Source organism: Wyeomyia smithii, chromosome 1 (assembly GCF_029784165.1).
Source record: "Wyeomyia smithii strain HCP4-BCI-WySm-NY-G18 chromosome 1, ASM2978416v1, whole genome shotgun sequence".
In the NCBI taxonomy this organism is placed as follows: Eukaryota; Metazoa; Arthropoda; class Insecta; order Diptera; family Culicidae; genus Wyeomyia; species Wyeomyia smithii.
Window position 1 is genome coordinate 200,916,621 of NC_073694.1, and position 14,135 is coordinate 200,930,755.

Consider the following 14,135-nt stretch of genomic DNA (forward strand, 5'->3'; position numbering starts at 1 on the left):
TCTGTTTTCACTGCCTTGAAGATAATCAAAAGTTGCCAAATCGGTTTCCGTTAATACGAACAAATTATACTGAAAATGTTGAATTATTCCGACATAATTGACATAAATGGACAACACTGCAGTGGTTACCTAGGTTACCATATTTGCACGTAAACAACGACAGTGGATATCTAGGTAACCTATTGGGACGGGCTGCGGCTACGTTCATTCATGATAATGTGATTCATTCATGATTAACAGTGCATTGCAGTGTGATGAATATGGGGGCGTCGTGAGATGAATAATTGAGCAGTGATTTAAGTTTTGAGATGGATATGGGAGCGTTGTGCAAAATGGTTTGTTTTACAAAATTCAGGTTAAATCTAGCTAAGTTTACTAAGTATACAATACTGAACGATTCTATAAGAGCACGTAAGCGTATTTTGTTCAATAATTCAATAATTTCATGAAAATTTGTTGTTCAATCCGTCATTCTTCGTGAATATCGGCTTAATGAGATGAATAATGGAGCAGTTCCTACTTTAATAAAAAGTCGCTGTAGATGGAAACAAAATCAACTACATATTTGGTTTGACACCTCACTCTCTAATTGCTGTCAGAGAGTTGCTGAGATTTATCTATCGGACTTCATTTATAATTAAATCTCTTTTCAACTTCAACTTACAAACATGGACCAGGAAATAATATTTCTCACAAAGCAATCTCCTTCCAACTAAAAGTAAATCAATCAGTTTTTCCCCTTCTCTGGCTCCAGAAACTGTTTCACATCCATTCCGGTTTCATCAAATAACCGGCGAAAGAAACCATCCGTGAGGTTCAGTAAACGCGCCGGACTATCGAACTCAACCATTCGGCCAGCATCCATAACCAGAACCCGGTCACTGTCCATGACGGTGTGCAACCGATGGGCGATGGTAAGAATGGTACATTCCCGAAACTGCTCCCGAATTGTTCGCTGTACCAGTCTGTCGGTTCTATTAAAAAAAAAAAAAAAGAATGACAAATGATATCGACTGAGTATTAATATTACCTACTCCGGATCGACACTGGCCGTCGCTTCGTCCATTATAAGTATCCTACAGTCGCGAAGTATGGCTCTCGCGAGGCAAATCAGCTGCCGCTGGCCGACGCTGAAGTTCGCTCCCCCTTCGACCAGCTCGGTGTTCAAGCCGGCAGCACAGTTCAACACTAACTGTTTAAGCTCGACCTGTGGTGGAATAAATAAATAATCATTTTATCCCGACATCTTTCACTAAATGGCCGCCTAAAACAAAACCCTGCTAAATGTTGCAGATAGGGACACTTTACCTGCTCCAACGCCTTCCAAATTTTGGCATCCTCTAGCCGCTCAGAGGGGTCCAAATTGCTGCGCAAACTGCCGGAGAAAATCACCGGCTCCTGGGGGATAATCGCAATGGTCCCTCTCAGTCGTTCCAACGGTACTGCTCCGGTATTACAGCGGTCTATTTCGATTCGGCCCTGTTCGGAGCCTCCGGTGTCAATTGATGTCAATCGGAATAGTGCCTGAATTATTGATGATTTACCCGCTCCGGTTCGGCCGACGATTCCCACTCGCTCCTGCATAGATAATATTCTAGAGGGGAATGTTGAATAAAAGAATGTTCAATCTGATTTTACCTTCGGTTTGATTTCGAATGAAACATTTTTCAACACAGGTTCGGCATCTGCTGTGTACCGCAGAGATACATTGTGGAAGGAAATGCCTGTCTGCTGGGGCCATTGTTCGGGAATATCCTGTGGTGCCTTTTCCGTCGTTTGTTTCTCCGGTTCCAGTCCGGCGTACTCTAGCACGCGTTCTACCGAAGTCATTTGATTCTCCAGTTCGGCGGTTTGTCGTATGCCCCAGTTGCACATGCCAATGAGGTTTAACACCTGTGTAACGACCAGGCCAACGTTTCCGCTCACGATGTCTAGCTTTGAATAAAAGGTTTAAGTTTTTGAACAAGAAAAAGCCTTTCTGTTGCACCTGTTCCCATTAGTAGAAAGCTAAACACCACCACGGCTATATACAGGCAGCAAACCAAATCCAGCCAAAAAGCGAAGCCTCTCGCGATGCCACCGAACATAAAGCTAGCGGAAGTGTTCAAATCCTGCTTCGAATCGAAAGCAGCTTGCAGTTGATTCTGCGCTTGGAACGCCCGAACAGTGACCAACCCCTCGATAGTGGCATTTGTGTGCGTAAAAACGGGACTACGTGCTGGAATACAAAATCGGCTAACATCTCTGTAAATCTATATTTTGCGAAAAAATACTCACTGATTGCTTCGACCCGTTTAACGTTGCGGGCTGCTTTGAGAAACAGCATTCGTAATCCGTAGAATATGACGCCCATGATGGCCGTCGGTAGTAGAAGCCAGTAGTTAGCGATAGAAACAATGGCGATTATTCCTGCCAGTTCCAGGAAAAACTGGTTTGAAAAAGAGTGTTTTGTTGAGAATCGATTGACAAGAAGAATTATACTCACGTATACACTATCAATCAGCACAACCGGAAGACTGGAATCAATTAGGCCAATATCCTTTGAAAAACGGTTCATTACTCGACCGGATGAGTTTGTGTTAAAGAAGTACATTGATGCCTGCGACACACCCCGATACAATGCGGCGTGCAGATTGAGGGAAGCTCTCAAGCACATCTCGAAGAAGGCAAGTGAGTTGAGAGATAAAAATACTGTTAGGATGATTAGTCCAGTGTACACGATCACATGAGTTTCCGTAGTCCATGCCGATGCGAGTTGGGAATACCTTTCCTCCCAAGTAACCCAAATAAAAACAAAATAATCAGTCCCGGTGGAAACGGCCTGCCAGAATAACAGCAGCAAGCCGATGATAGCTACAAAAATTCCGCTATGAACTGATTTGAAGAAATTTATGTACACATTGAACCTCACGTTTCCATCCAGCTGCGTTTCCTCGATCTTGTCTTCCTGCTGAGCATTTTGCGCGACCCCTTCCTCTAAGATAGTTTCGATATGATTCTTCACTTCTTTGGTAGAATCCTCTTCGAACCCCAACTCAGCGAAGTGACTTTTCAGCAGCTCGTACGATCCCGCTTTCACAATGCTGCCATCTTTCAAGACAATGATGTTCTCCAATCCTCTCAAGCACTGCAGTTGATGGGTAATCAGAACGCGAGTTACTTTTGCTAAAAACCGCTGGATGCATTCTGTGTAGATGTAGTTTCCTACATGTGCATCTACTGCCGAAAGTGGATCGTCTAGTAGGTAAATATCTGCTTTACGATAGATTGCTCTAGCAAGGTTTACCCTCGCCTTTTGGCCGCCACTGAGGCTGACGCCTCGCTCTCCGACTACAGTCTGATCACCGTTGGGCCACAACTGGAAGTCCCTCTCCAAGGCACAAACTTTCACGACTTCTGCGTACCGCATCTCATCCAATGCTTCAATGAATTGAATATTTTCTCGAACCGTTCCCTCGAACACCCATGGTTTCTGGGAGCAGTAGCTAACCTTTCCACCAAGCGAAACCGTTCCTTCTCGAGGTAAGAGTTCATCCATCAAAAGATTGAACATCGAGGATTTTCCTGATCCAACATCTCCAATAATTGCCCACATTTGACCTTCGGTCACGGTCCAATTGAGGTTTCGAAGGGAAAAACCCGACTCTGGCCACACAGTACTCACGTTACAGAGCTCTATCGTTCCAATAGCCGAACTTTGCTTTTTTTCATTCTCCTTCCTCGATCCAGTTTCTTCCGTTAGAAATTCTTCGATTCTTTTCATAGACACCCAAGCTTCAGCACACGAAGTTACTGCCAGAGGCCAAAACTCCACCATCGAATGATGAATAACGCTAAAGAATGATATCAACATGTAGACCCGTTGCGCCGTGATCATGTTCCCTGTGTAAACGTACACCACCAAGCTCAGAAAGATCGAGATCTTCGGAATAATTCGCAGTGAGTACAGCGCCCCTCTAATATAGGCCGCTCCACGAAGTCCTCGAACCTCATTACGGCGTAGTTTCTGCACGACCAGCTCGAAAGGCTTCTCCCACACGTACATCTTAATAACCTGAATCCCCTGGATGATCTCGTTCATGAACTTGACCCGTTCGTCGCTCGCAAGTGCCGTTCGCAATCGGAATTTCGCTGCTGCCTTACCTAGCCATGCTTGGCCCGGGATGAACAACAACAGAAGCCCAATTCCGACTAATCCGGACACTCCAATTACCCGATAAACTAACACCGACACGATTAACAACTCCACGGGACCCTTCCACAGATCGTGAAAGAAAATAACCGCATAATCAAATCGGCTAACGTCGTTCGACATTAGGTTGATCACCCGACCGCTGAGACCATCCGTAGATTGGGAGCTAGTCATCTCGAGTACCTTTAAAATAAAATTTAACAACTCACATATTAACCTTCATTGACACAACAACGCTCGAGCACACGGCACCATGACCGCGTTTAATCCCGACGGACGTTATCAATAGCGGTCTCATTTCAATTGCGGTTTTCAAATTACCTTTCGATAAATAAGCGCACAGCATCCGATTCGAATTTTCATCCCAATCTGGAGCAGAAACAGCTGGTACAGGTGGAAAATTGACGACGGCAGTAGCACACTGAGCACGATTCCCGCTGCATACAGATAGGCGGCTGTTGGTTTCCGGTCGCTGGACGAGCCAACGAGCTGATCGAAATAAAGGATCAACTCCCCCAGCAGAAATGGTTGGATGATTCTGTGTCAAACGAATGGAATACAAAAGTGTGAATAATACGCGTGGTATGAAGAACCATTTTCGGATAAACGGCCGCTTGGGTATTATTTTTATTTTCGCATTTTTTTCTCATGAAAATTGACCGGGTGTCAGGGATTTCATCCATTTTGTGATGACATGAGAATAATCACCCCCTTTGCGGTGATCAATTACTGTCCCTCAACGAGGGATTGATCATCATCAAGCGCTTTTAATAAAAGCGATAATCACTTACATACCTGAAAAATAAGAGGGTTTTTACAGCAGTCAATTACAAGCGCAAGCACACCAACTGAGGGCTTGTAAAAATGTTTTCCACGGGAAAATGTATCGTTTTGGGATGCCAGGCCGCTCAATATGGTTAACATGCCCTTTGACTCTTTTAATTCTATATGTTTACTCGAGATCAGATTTTATAAATGCAAATATATTTGAATCCGTCAACTCGGACATTTTTATCTTTAATAGGATTGCTCATATCACTACTTACTTGCAGTCTATTTAGAAAATTTAGGGAATTTATTGAGAACATCGAAACTCCATTAAAAACTAGGAAAAAACTCATGCTTTAACTAAATCAGTCTACGAATCCATGGTATGGATTCATCTTAGTCTACTTCATTATAAACTCACTTCAAGAAGTTCTAAATCTTAATAAAATTGACTTGAAATCATCCCAAAATTATATTGAAAGTTGCTAAAGCACAGTTGTAGGTAGAATACCACTTCACTGTCAAAACAAAACAGCGTTGCTGGAACTGAATCCTGCCTAATTAGAGGCAGAAACTTATTTTTACCACTTCAATTGAAATCGTGTGGACGTCCTTAAAAAAACGTTTGGATTTAAATTTTACAAAGCTGGGAATTAATCCCATTACCGAAAAACGGAGTGTATAGAAACAGTGGGACGAATGGAAGCAAAACTTTCGATGTTGAAAAATGCTATTATAAGTCTTCGACAACATTCAAAAACCATACGGAAATTCTTTTGACGTGGGACTACGTCTTTGTAAACTGATGTCTTGAAAGAAAACATGCTGGTAAAAGCAACAGTATCGTAGAGTATATGTGGAGCAGAGCGCCGCTAGTTTCTCGTCGTCTATCATTGCAGCGGGCACGACTTCTATTCGCGTGCAATCAAAACGGCAATGCTGCTACTGATGGTGATTGAAATTTTATCTCATGAATATGATTACTATAAAAACCATCAAATACTCAACAAGATTTGAACATTTTTGCAACGGTTATGAGTTATTTTTATTTATTTTTTATCTTCGATATTCACGAAATAGTCGTGACCGACAAGTTCCTGAAAAAAAATATTTTTTATAAGGATAAGAGCAGGCGAGTGCTTGTCAGTTTTTTGTCCATTTACTAAGATCTATTAAAAACTTTTTTTTTTGCATTTCAACATTCTTAGATATATTTTTATCTTTAACTTTATTAATTTTAATGACTATAATGCAAGTCAAGCTGTTTTTATTTCTATTTCAAGCAGTAAATGTGGAGCTGACGATTGAAAAATGTACTAACTGGGGAAAAAGTTAATTAGAGATTTACGAAAAATATAGTCCAGCAGGCGGGGCTCTTTAACTTTGCAAATAAAACAATATACTTATATTAGCTGTCTTCGTAGTACAGTAAATGTAATTGTTGGCAAACGAAACAAACTTGTAAAGCAAAAAAAAACAAAAATCAATCTTTTTAAACTTTAACTTTTTTGTAATTGTTAAATGTTGTTTGCACAAAAAAATACTACAGGCACAGCATCACCAAGTGTAAATGAAGTTCTTTCGAGCGTAATTAAATATTTTTCTGAAAAAATGAAGGGGAGGCTGAGAATTAAATTACGTAAACTACTGAACAAACGAATTTATTGTGTCTGTAATTACAGTAATTACAGTGTTTAGTCTCACGTCACCATTTCATACAACTCTAGTGCTGTATACCTTGTAGTATTATGCAATGAAAAAGGTGTTACAAGTTTAAAAAATAACCGAATTTCCTCCTTTTCGTCGAGCAAAAGGTATATAACCCCTTGAAAACTGTTTTTTTTAAGATGGGTAAGAATATGCTATTATGTGGACAAACTCATAGAATTTTTATATTTTGATTTAAAAACGATAACATCGAAAAAATCATTGAAAATTTTGGATTTCTCAAAAATTCAAAATGACGTAATTGTTGCCCCTCAAGGTGAAGTAGGTTCAAACTCTGGGAAATTTGTTTTTGCATCAAAATACATCAAAAATCATATACAGAAGTCAAGTCAAAAAATTTGTTGCACTGTGTAGACTGTCCCGTAACACAAAACATTTGTGTGCTTGTCCTCCTGCCAAAATATCCCTTTTATAGACTGTTCCGAAAATTATAAATACATCTTCTTTCTTGAATAAAACAAAAAATACAGGATTTTTCGGGTCATTTTATTCTGAAATATAGATAATAAGTGTTTTCTTTCCAGTTTCAATTCAAGTTGGGATTATTTTTCGTAGGAAACGCGAGTTCTCTAACTTTTCTCTTAACACTACTCATAAGCTTTTACACAGTGTGTTCTCCGACCATTTTTACCACTATAAGCCAATCTTATTTAAATTTTTCAACATTGTCCGCTGGTTTGACATATTTTCTCAGCTTTGCTTTGGTCAAAGCCCAGAAAGTTTCAATAGGGCGAATTTCAGGGCAGTTTGGAGGATTCATCTTCTTTGGGACACATGTGACATTATTTGCAGCAAGCAAGATCGGGCCAAAAAATTGGAGGATTGTTATGCTGCTTAACCATGGATAACAACCTTTTCTGCAAACACTCTTTCACGTAAATTTTACCATTCATTGTGTCATTCGTAATGAATGGATGAGATATTTTCCCACATTCACAAATGGCCTGCCAAACCATTACCTTCTTGCCAAATTTTTCGGTGTAAATGGCTTTCACTGGTCCAGGGACATCCTTTCCCTTCGGTGATGTATAAAATTGCGGTCCTGGCAGAGTCTTATAGGCCAGTTTTATGTAGGTTTCGTCATCCATGATAACACACCCCATTTTTTTGGTCAGAAGTTTGTCATAAAGCTTCCGAGCTCTCGGTTTCACAGATTAAGCTTGTTTTTGATTTCGTTTTGGCTGCTTCTGCTTCCGACGGGACTGCAGACCCATTCTTCCCTTGGCACGCATAACGTTACTCGCCGAGGTTCCAAGCTTTCTCGCCACATCTCATACTGATACTGAAGGATGCCGCTTGTAGTATTCCTTATCCTTTTTGTCCATTGTGGGATCAACAGGCCCGGGTTTTCTACCATGTCTTGGGGCATCAGTAAATGTGCACTCTTCACAATACTTCCGCAATGCGGTTTGAACTGCTCCGACACTTATACCTTCTTCTCTGGCTAATTTTCTTAAAGAAAGACCACTCACAATGCCTTATTTGTGCACAATTCGCTTTCTTTGCTCGGAAGAAAGGCCACGCATTTTCAAAATTTCGCACTAAATGTTAGAAAAAATGACAGCATCTGTTTCTTTTGGATGTAAACAACAGGACGCCGCCAACATTTGGTTGAATACTGCACGTTATTTGAAATGACGGTTGATCGTAAGTGTATTTATAATTATCGGAACGGTCTATATCAAGCAGATTCCGGCAATGACGTCCAGGAAAATTGAATTGATAATGATGAGTTGCCTTGATGCCTAGGCTTTTGATTCCGTTTTGGTTGGAATTTTTGCCGGTTCTAACGATGTGGGCTGTTGAATAATCGTGAACCGGAACATGCTTGAAGGACAAACATTCAAGACAATTAAATACCACAAAATTACCCTTAGAATAACTGTACACTGCAATGTAGCAACTAGCACGAGGCACTTTAGGCTATATTTCATACTATTTAGTAATAATTTGTTAAGAAGTTTCCTACGATAACTTGCTTCAGGCTTTGATGATTGCGTTTTGGATGTTTTGCATTTTTAAAACACAAAACGCACACTTTTTCGCGATTCTCTTTGTGATCTTGTATTTTGACGATTGCTATTCAACTGAGTCAAAAGCTTACTATGATGAAGATGCAAAATCTTCATCAGAGCTGCGAAAAGTCAATATCAAACTACTGACATACCGCTACAATGAGAAAGAATGAAAATCTGCCATCTATGATGCATGGTTCACTACAATGACTACAATTCATTCAGTGACGTTTCGATGATTTCCGCTGAAGTAAACTTCTACTGTTGTGTTTTATTGCTATCACTTTCCTTCTTTCGTATGCTACCGTACAGACAGCGAATTAGCAGAAATATCATGTTCATTCTGGCACCGTGATATTTTGCCACGAGAAAAAATAAATTCATTGATTCACTTTCAGTTGATACGAGTGATCAAATTTACTTTCGTTACAGATCTTAAGCTAACTGTATTCCACCTGTGAATTCGGCTGTTAACTAGTGTGCAAATTGTAGGACAGAACTTATCTCTTTTGTTTAAGCCTCCAAATCGTTTTTCGTTACAGAGCACATAGTGAAGCACATATTTTACTATAATATTTAGTTAAACTCAATCTTGAGGTACATTAAATTTCCTTTATTTATATACAAAACGCATAAATCAAATCTTGTTATTTAGCAGAACCAACGCATGAGTAGTTAGGCTGATGAACGCCTAAAATGTGCACTCTTAACTGACATGAAAAAATCACTGCACCATGGTGATGTTTGATATTTCAAATATCAGCAAGACTTGCACCGATGTGATATTCCGGAGTGAACTCTATAGCTTAACGACCGTTGACAATGAAAACACTGTAATCAACAAATGTTAACTAATGTCGTTTTCGTTTTTCGGTGTAGCTACCCCGCGGACTACACTTTGTCCTATCCCTGTTTTTTTTACATTTTCCGGACTATCCCGGACCACAGTTTTTCTGTCCCGGACAGTCCGCGCAAGAAACAGAGTGCAGTTTTGAAGACACCAACACATTCACACGTATGTGTCAAAATCAAAAAAAAAAAAATGTGTCAAAATCGGTTTGCTTTGATTATCGTTCTTCGCGTGTCAAACATCAGGTTGAATTTTATTTATTTTGTTTTGTTATTTTGTCATTTTTCAGTAAATTGGCAAATTTTTCGTACATTAGCACAAATGCGATAAAAGACAATGGCGATAATGACCAAAACAAAAGTGATAGTTACCTCTGGTATTACGCACACCATTACAGCTGCTCGGAGTGTTTTTTTTTTTCAGCTGCAAAGCGTAGTCCGGGACGGGATAGTCCTGCCGTAAAAACGAATTCGGCATAAGACATTGAATCTCGTATCAAATCGCCATACTTACTGCGCCAATTATTTACTGTTAGTGGAAAGAATACCGAATGCGATGATATTTTTTTTCTTTCATGTTCACGATAAAACTTCGATAAAACGCAGCTCTGATATTCATATGTTTTTATTATGTGTATTGAAAGACTTGGTTTTCAATATCTTGCCGATAAAGAACAAACGTAACTATATTGAGTAACTTTGGTCTTGTTTTAAGCTGGACTAACGTACAAAAGATGTTTTTACACGAAAATTTAAATAATTTTGAGCGAAAAAAATATTATTTTCGTATTTTGAATATCTTGTTTCTAGTTTTTTTTAATCATAAGGCCTAATCTTGTTAAATATGAAATCCAAAATCGAGGATAAGACAATTTTAAACCGATCAAATATTTTCGGGTTTTCATATTTTGAAACTGGAGGACTTAAAATATTTCATGGACATTCACTTTTCATAAAAATCTTTTTTAAACAGACCGTGTGATGGATAGGAGCTAAGATTATGATAGAATATCTTATATCAATGTTTGAAAGTTTTATCCAACACATCTCTGAAAATAATTTAGTGGCCCTGCAAAGATTAAAAATGGCAACTAAGGTCGATTTACGACCTATGAGTTTCATTCTAAATCCAGAAATATTCATACAAGGTGATTCGTGCTTGTTCTCCAGACATAGAAAGTTGTCACTTTTGATTTCAAAACAGCATCTGATGTCGATTTCCGACCGCTTTGCATTATCCTGCTCTCGAAAATACTCATATTTCACAGTATTCGACCATTTTGACTATTTCTCAGGTACCAGAAGTCAACATTTTGAATTTAAAATGACCATAACTCGACTCCAGATGCCACTTTGAATCTATTCAGTGTTACCAGATTATTTTCAAAGTTGTTTAATCAGCCTGTTTTACCTTACGTCAAGTTCTGTTATTTCAAAAGATACAGCGCACTGTCAGTTACGCAATAGTTTGTTACGGTGTTGCGTGTTGCATATTGCAGCTAAGTGGCTGAGAGACAGCAAAATTTTGTTTGTGCTGACAGACATGGATGGAGTTCGAATTGTCGCTGAAAAGTCGAATTACCAACCATCTTTGCTAAGGCGTCTCAATATTTTGAATGAAGTGTGAAGAATATTAGTAAAATTTTGTGCGAACGAAGAGTTAAAGTGATACCGAATATTAATTTGCACATAAAAATACGGCACTTTGCGGCGCAAATAAGTTTTACTAGTCAAAGTGCATAGCGCTAATTCTCTTGAGCAAATATTAAATCTTCAATCATTGATTTATTTTGTCCTGAAAAGAACAATTTGTCGTTCAATTTAAAAGTGGATTCGATGCTTATCGCATCTCTGTGACCCAATGGAAAGCTGTTGCCACACTGAAAATTGGATGGGAGGCAGATTTTGATCCAGAATGCTTGTGTTGTTGCCAAAACAAAGCAGAGCTTCCCCAAGCTTGCTGAATTTTGATCGACGGTCTTCACATCCGATAGTAAAATGATTTGTTTCAGCAGATGCTCTTATATGGCCCAAAGAGTACATTTCCGGTAGAATAAAATCCGTGCATCGGAAAGATCCCAACTGTTCTTCATTTGACGATGTTATTTCATTTCTGTCTACCCAATTCTAGATAGGTTGTCTAGTGTTGGCTGCAAATGTTCTAGCAAAATTTCAACAATCTAAAAATTTTCATAGTCCCACAGCTAACAATGGTAAGAGGTAATTTCAAAAATGGAAATCACCTCCATAATACGCCTCATAATTGCACATATTATGTACCTACCACGACGGCGTCTATTCATGTTCTGTGTTAACAAAGCGTCCCCATGTTTATTTGACAGTCTTAGGAACATTTCGCTGTGTGGAACGCCTTCTGTTAATGTTGCCCTCATAGCAGATAAAAGAACATCTTTTCGCTAAACGGTAGCCATTATATGATTCAAAACGGTGGGCCGCGCTAGTAGTGTAGAACAATTATATTCAGAAAAGAGACGCCTGGATTGTGCATCCCCTCAGAAGCCCTAACCTGCGGGTGTTACAATACGATTTTCTATTGTGCTGGAAGATAAACATTTTCTGCACAAGCGGGAAGCGGGAATTTCATTGTTCTGTTCCCGAGCGGCTTACAGGTTTCACGGAATAAGTAATACCTAATTCGTTTTGATTGTTTCAATAACATTTTACATGTTCTATGCTAGCCTTCTTTGGCTAGGCACACTTTGATATACATTTTCAGTTAGGCTCATTGAGTTGACATTGACAGCCCGCAGTAACAGTTTTAATATGTATGTCAATCTAAACGTTATAACACTGGCCCAAAAATATCTGCAATCCGCAGTCAAAACAGAATAAAGAACAAATTTTTTTCTCACCTGCATGCCGACTCCAGGCAGCTATAAATTCCACCGAACAGCAGCATCCCGGTGCCGTAGATCTTGAGCAGTACTTTCAGCAGTTGCCAGGGGTTTTTGCTCGGTCGGTTTGCCGCATTCGGCACCGATTGCATCCGTTGTCGTTCCCATTGGTGCTGGAATCGGTTTCCGATTCGATCGCTTCGATACTCGAGTAACGTCCGGTAGACATCGCCGACGGCAATCTGCCGTCGCAACCCGGTCCGGAGTAACCCAGTAAGCCACCTAGGATATTTGAGGAAGGTTTTGTGCACAGAGCATTAAAGAACTTTATGAACAGAAAAAAAAGAACACTCGAGTACCAAAAAGGATTGAGTAGATAAAAAGCGGAAAGAAAAGGAAAATCATGTGGAAGTACATATCTACATGTGCTCGTGAGCGGCACAAAGCCAAGCAAATCCACTTACCAGAAAAAGTATTTGCTGAAAATATTTGCCTGTGCAAAGGGATGCGGCGGACGGGATGCTGTTTTGTTGAGGTCCATTTCTGGGTGTGGGTAGAGAAAGAACGGAGGGCGGGGTGGTGAATTACATTGAGCGGATCTGTTTGGTAATATAGCATACGATATTCCGACAGAAGCAATGTTGTGCAAGTAGCGTTTACCAGCAGGATGGATTTGGCTTTTGAAAATTACTGTCGCCATTTTCTTATTGATACAAAATGATTTTTCGAATAATGATTTCATGATGCTGATGATGATGGAATGTAATAATCTGAGCTAGAGTCAATGCTTGTTGCAATGTAACGATAATTGTCACGCACGAGTGAAAAGATGGATTTTTTTCCAGTGTACGTACATATATTTATAGTGTGTAATTTGGTGTAAGAAGTTCAGGTGGTCCACTAAAGGAAGTGGTCTATATTAAGCAGATTTACCCTAAATAAACAAATAAGAAAAAGTTCGGTGCTGTTGCTTAGTGATGCTCCACCCCGCTAAAGTAAACAAGCACTTTCCCGCCTAGTGCTACCTTTTAATCAAATCGGAATGTCAAGGAATGAATTTTAGGTAGGTACCTAATTGTTTGAACTTTCATTTAAAATATTGTGAAAAAATATTTTTCGATACTACACGCAACAAATTATGATTCAAAAAACTAATAGTTCAGTAAAAACTATAATCACGGTATTAAGAATTTAAAAAGAAGGATGTGATTCCAGTATTGACAACAACATTCACAACGTTGGATGCACCATGATGAAGTTGAATAAATAAGGTATGATAAAATATGATTGCTGGTGAATTTCACGATACAAATTAGGGTAGAATTGAACTTCTTACCGCTTCCTGTGGCTGACAAACCCGAGAGTTTCACTTTGATTTTTTGGCGTTTATCGTCACACAGCTATTGAAAACATCATATCAGTTCAAATATCACAATCAAACTTTCTCAAAATATACACACACTACATGAACCACTTCAAAACTGTCTGATTTTACTTCACTAATCAAATTAAGTTCAGTTCAAACCTGTTGGAATAATTTTTAGCGCAGGTTTTGGTCAAAAAAGTTACCCTGCCATGTTCATTACCCACAAAACAGCTGTCTTCGAACTGAATGAGCAGCATCGAAACGTAATCAACGCAGCCCATCCACTGACAAGTGCAAATACAAACGGTGTTATCGTTATCATTATCACATAAAAGTCAACCCAATCTACCTGTGTTACGTGC

General features: G+C 39.4%; 2 protein-coding genes across 12 annotated transcripts in view; one reads left to right on the top strand and one right to left on the bottom strand.

The window, feature by feature from the left end:
* LOC129725225 (uncharacterized) overlaps positions 1 to 14,135 on the top strand; it is a 189,962-nt gene that overhangs the window by 106,498 nt on the left and 69,329 nt on the right. The gene's annotated exons all lie outside the window — the stretch shown is intronic.
* Positions 131 to 13,999, bottom strand: LOC129725175 (ATP-binding cassette subfamily C member 4-like). 2 transcript variants are annotated; one of them, XM_055680701.1, is made up of 11 exons: positions 13,744 to 13,999; positions 12,872 to 12,950; positions 12,426 to 12,689; positions 4,514 to 4,730; positions 2,486 to 4,375; positions 2,278 to 2,428; positions 1,988 to 2,218; positions 1,639 to 1,931; positions 1,309 to 1,578; positions 1,035 to 1,207; positions 131 to 974 (listed from the first exon to the last, which is right to left on the bottom strand). In XM_055680701.1, exons 2-11 carry the CDS (start codon positions 12,946 to 12,948, stop codon positions 728 to 730), a joined length of 3,813 nt encoding a protein of 1,270 aa, XP_055536676.1. In that variant the 5' UTR covers positions 12,949 to 12,950; positions 13,744 to 13,999; the 3' UTR covers positions 131 to 727. The 2 variants fall into 2 exon arrangements, with proteins under 2 accessions (XP_055536676.1, XP_055536667.1); XM_055680692.1 differs by lacking the exon at positions 13,744 to 13,999 and having other exon boundaries at positions 12,872 to 13,119.

Bases quoted from the DNA above. Each gene is read 5' to 3' on its own strand.
- LOC129725175 (XM_055680692.1), bottom strand. From the start codon at position 13,107: ATGGCGACAGTAATTTTCAAAAGCCAAATCCATCCTGCTGGTAAACGC. The intron at 2,429-2,485 runs GTGAGTATAATT...TTTTCAAACCAG, and splicing joins TGCTGATTGATAGTGTATAC to TTTTTCCTGGAACTGGCAGG. The intron at 2,219-2,277 runs GTGAGTATTTTT...TTTGTATTCCAG, and splicing joins TAAACGGGTCGAAGCAATCA to CACGTAGTCCCGTTTTTACG.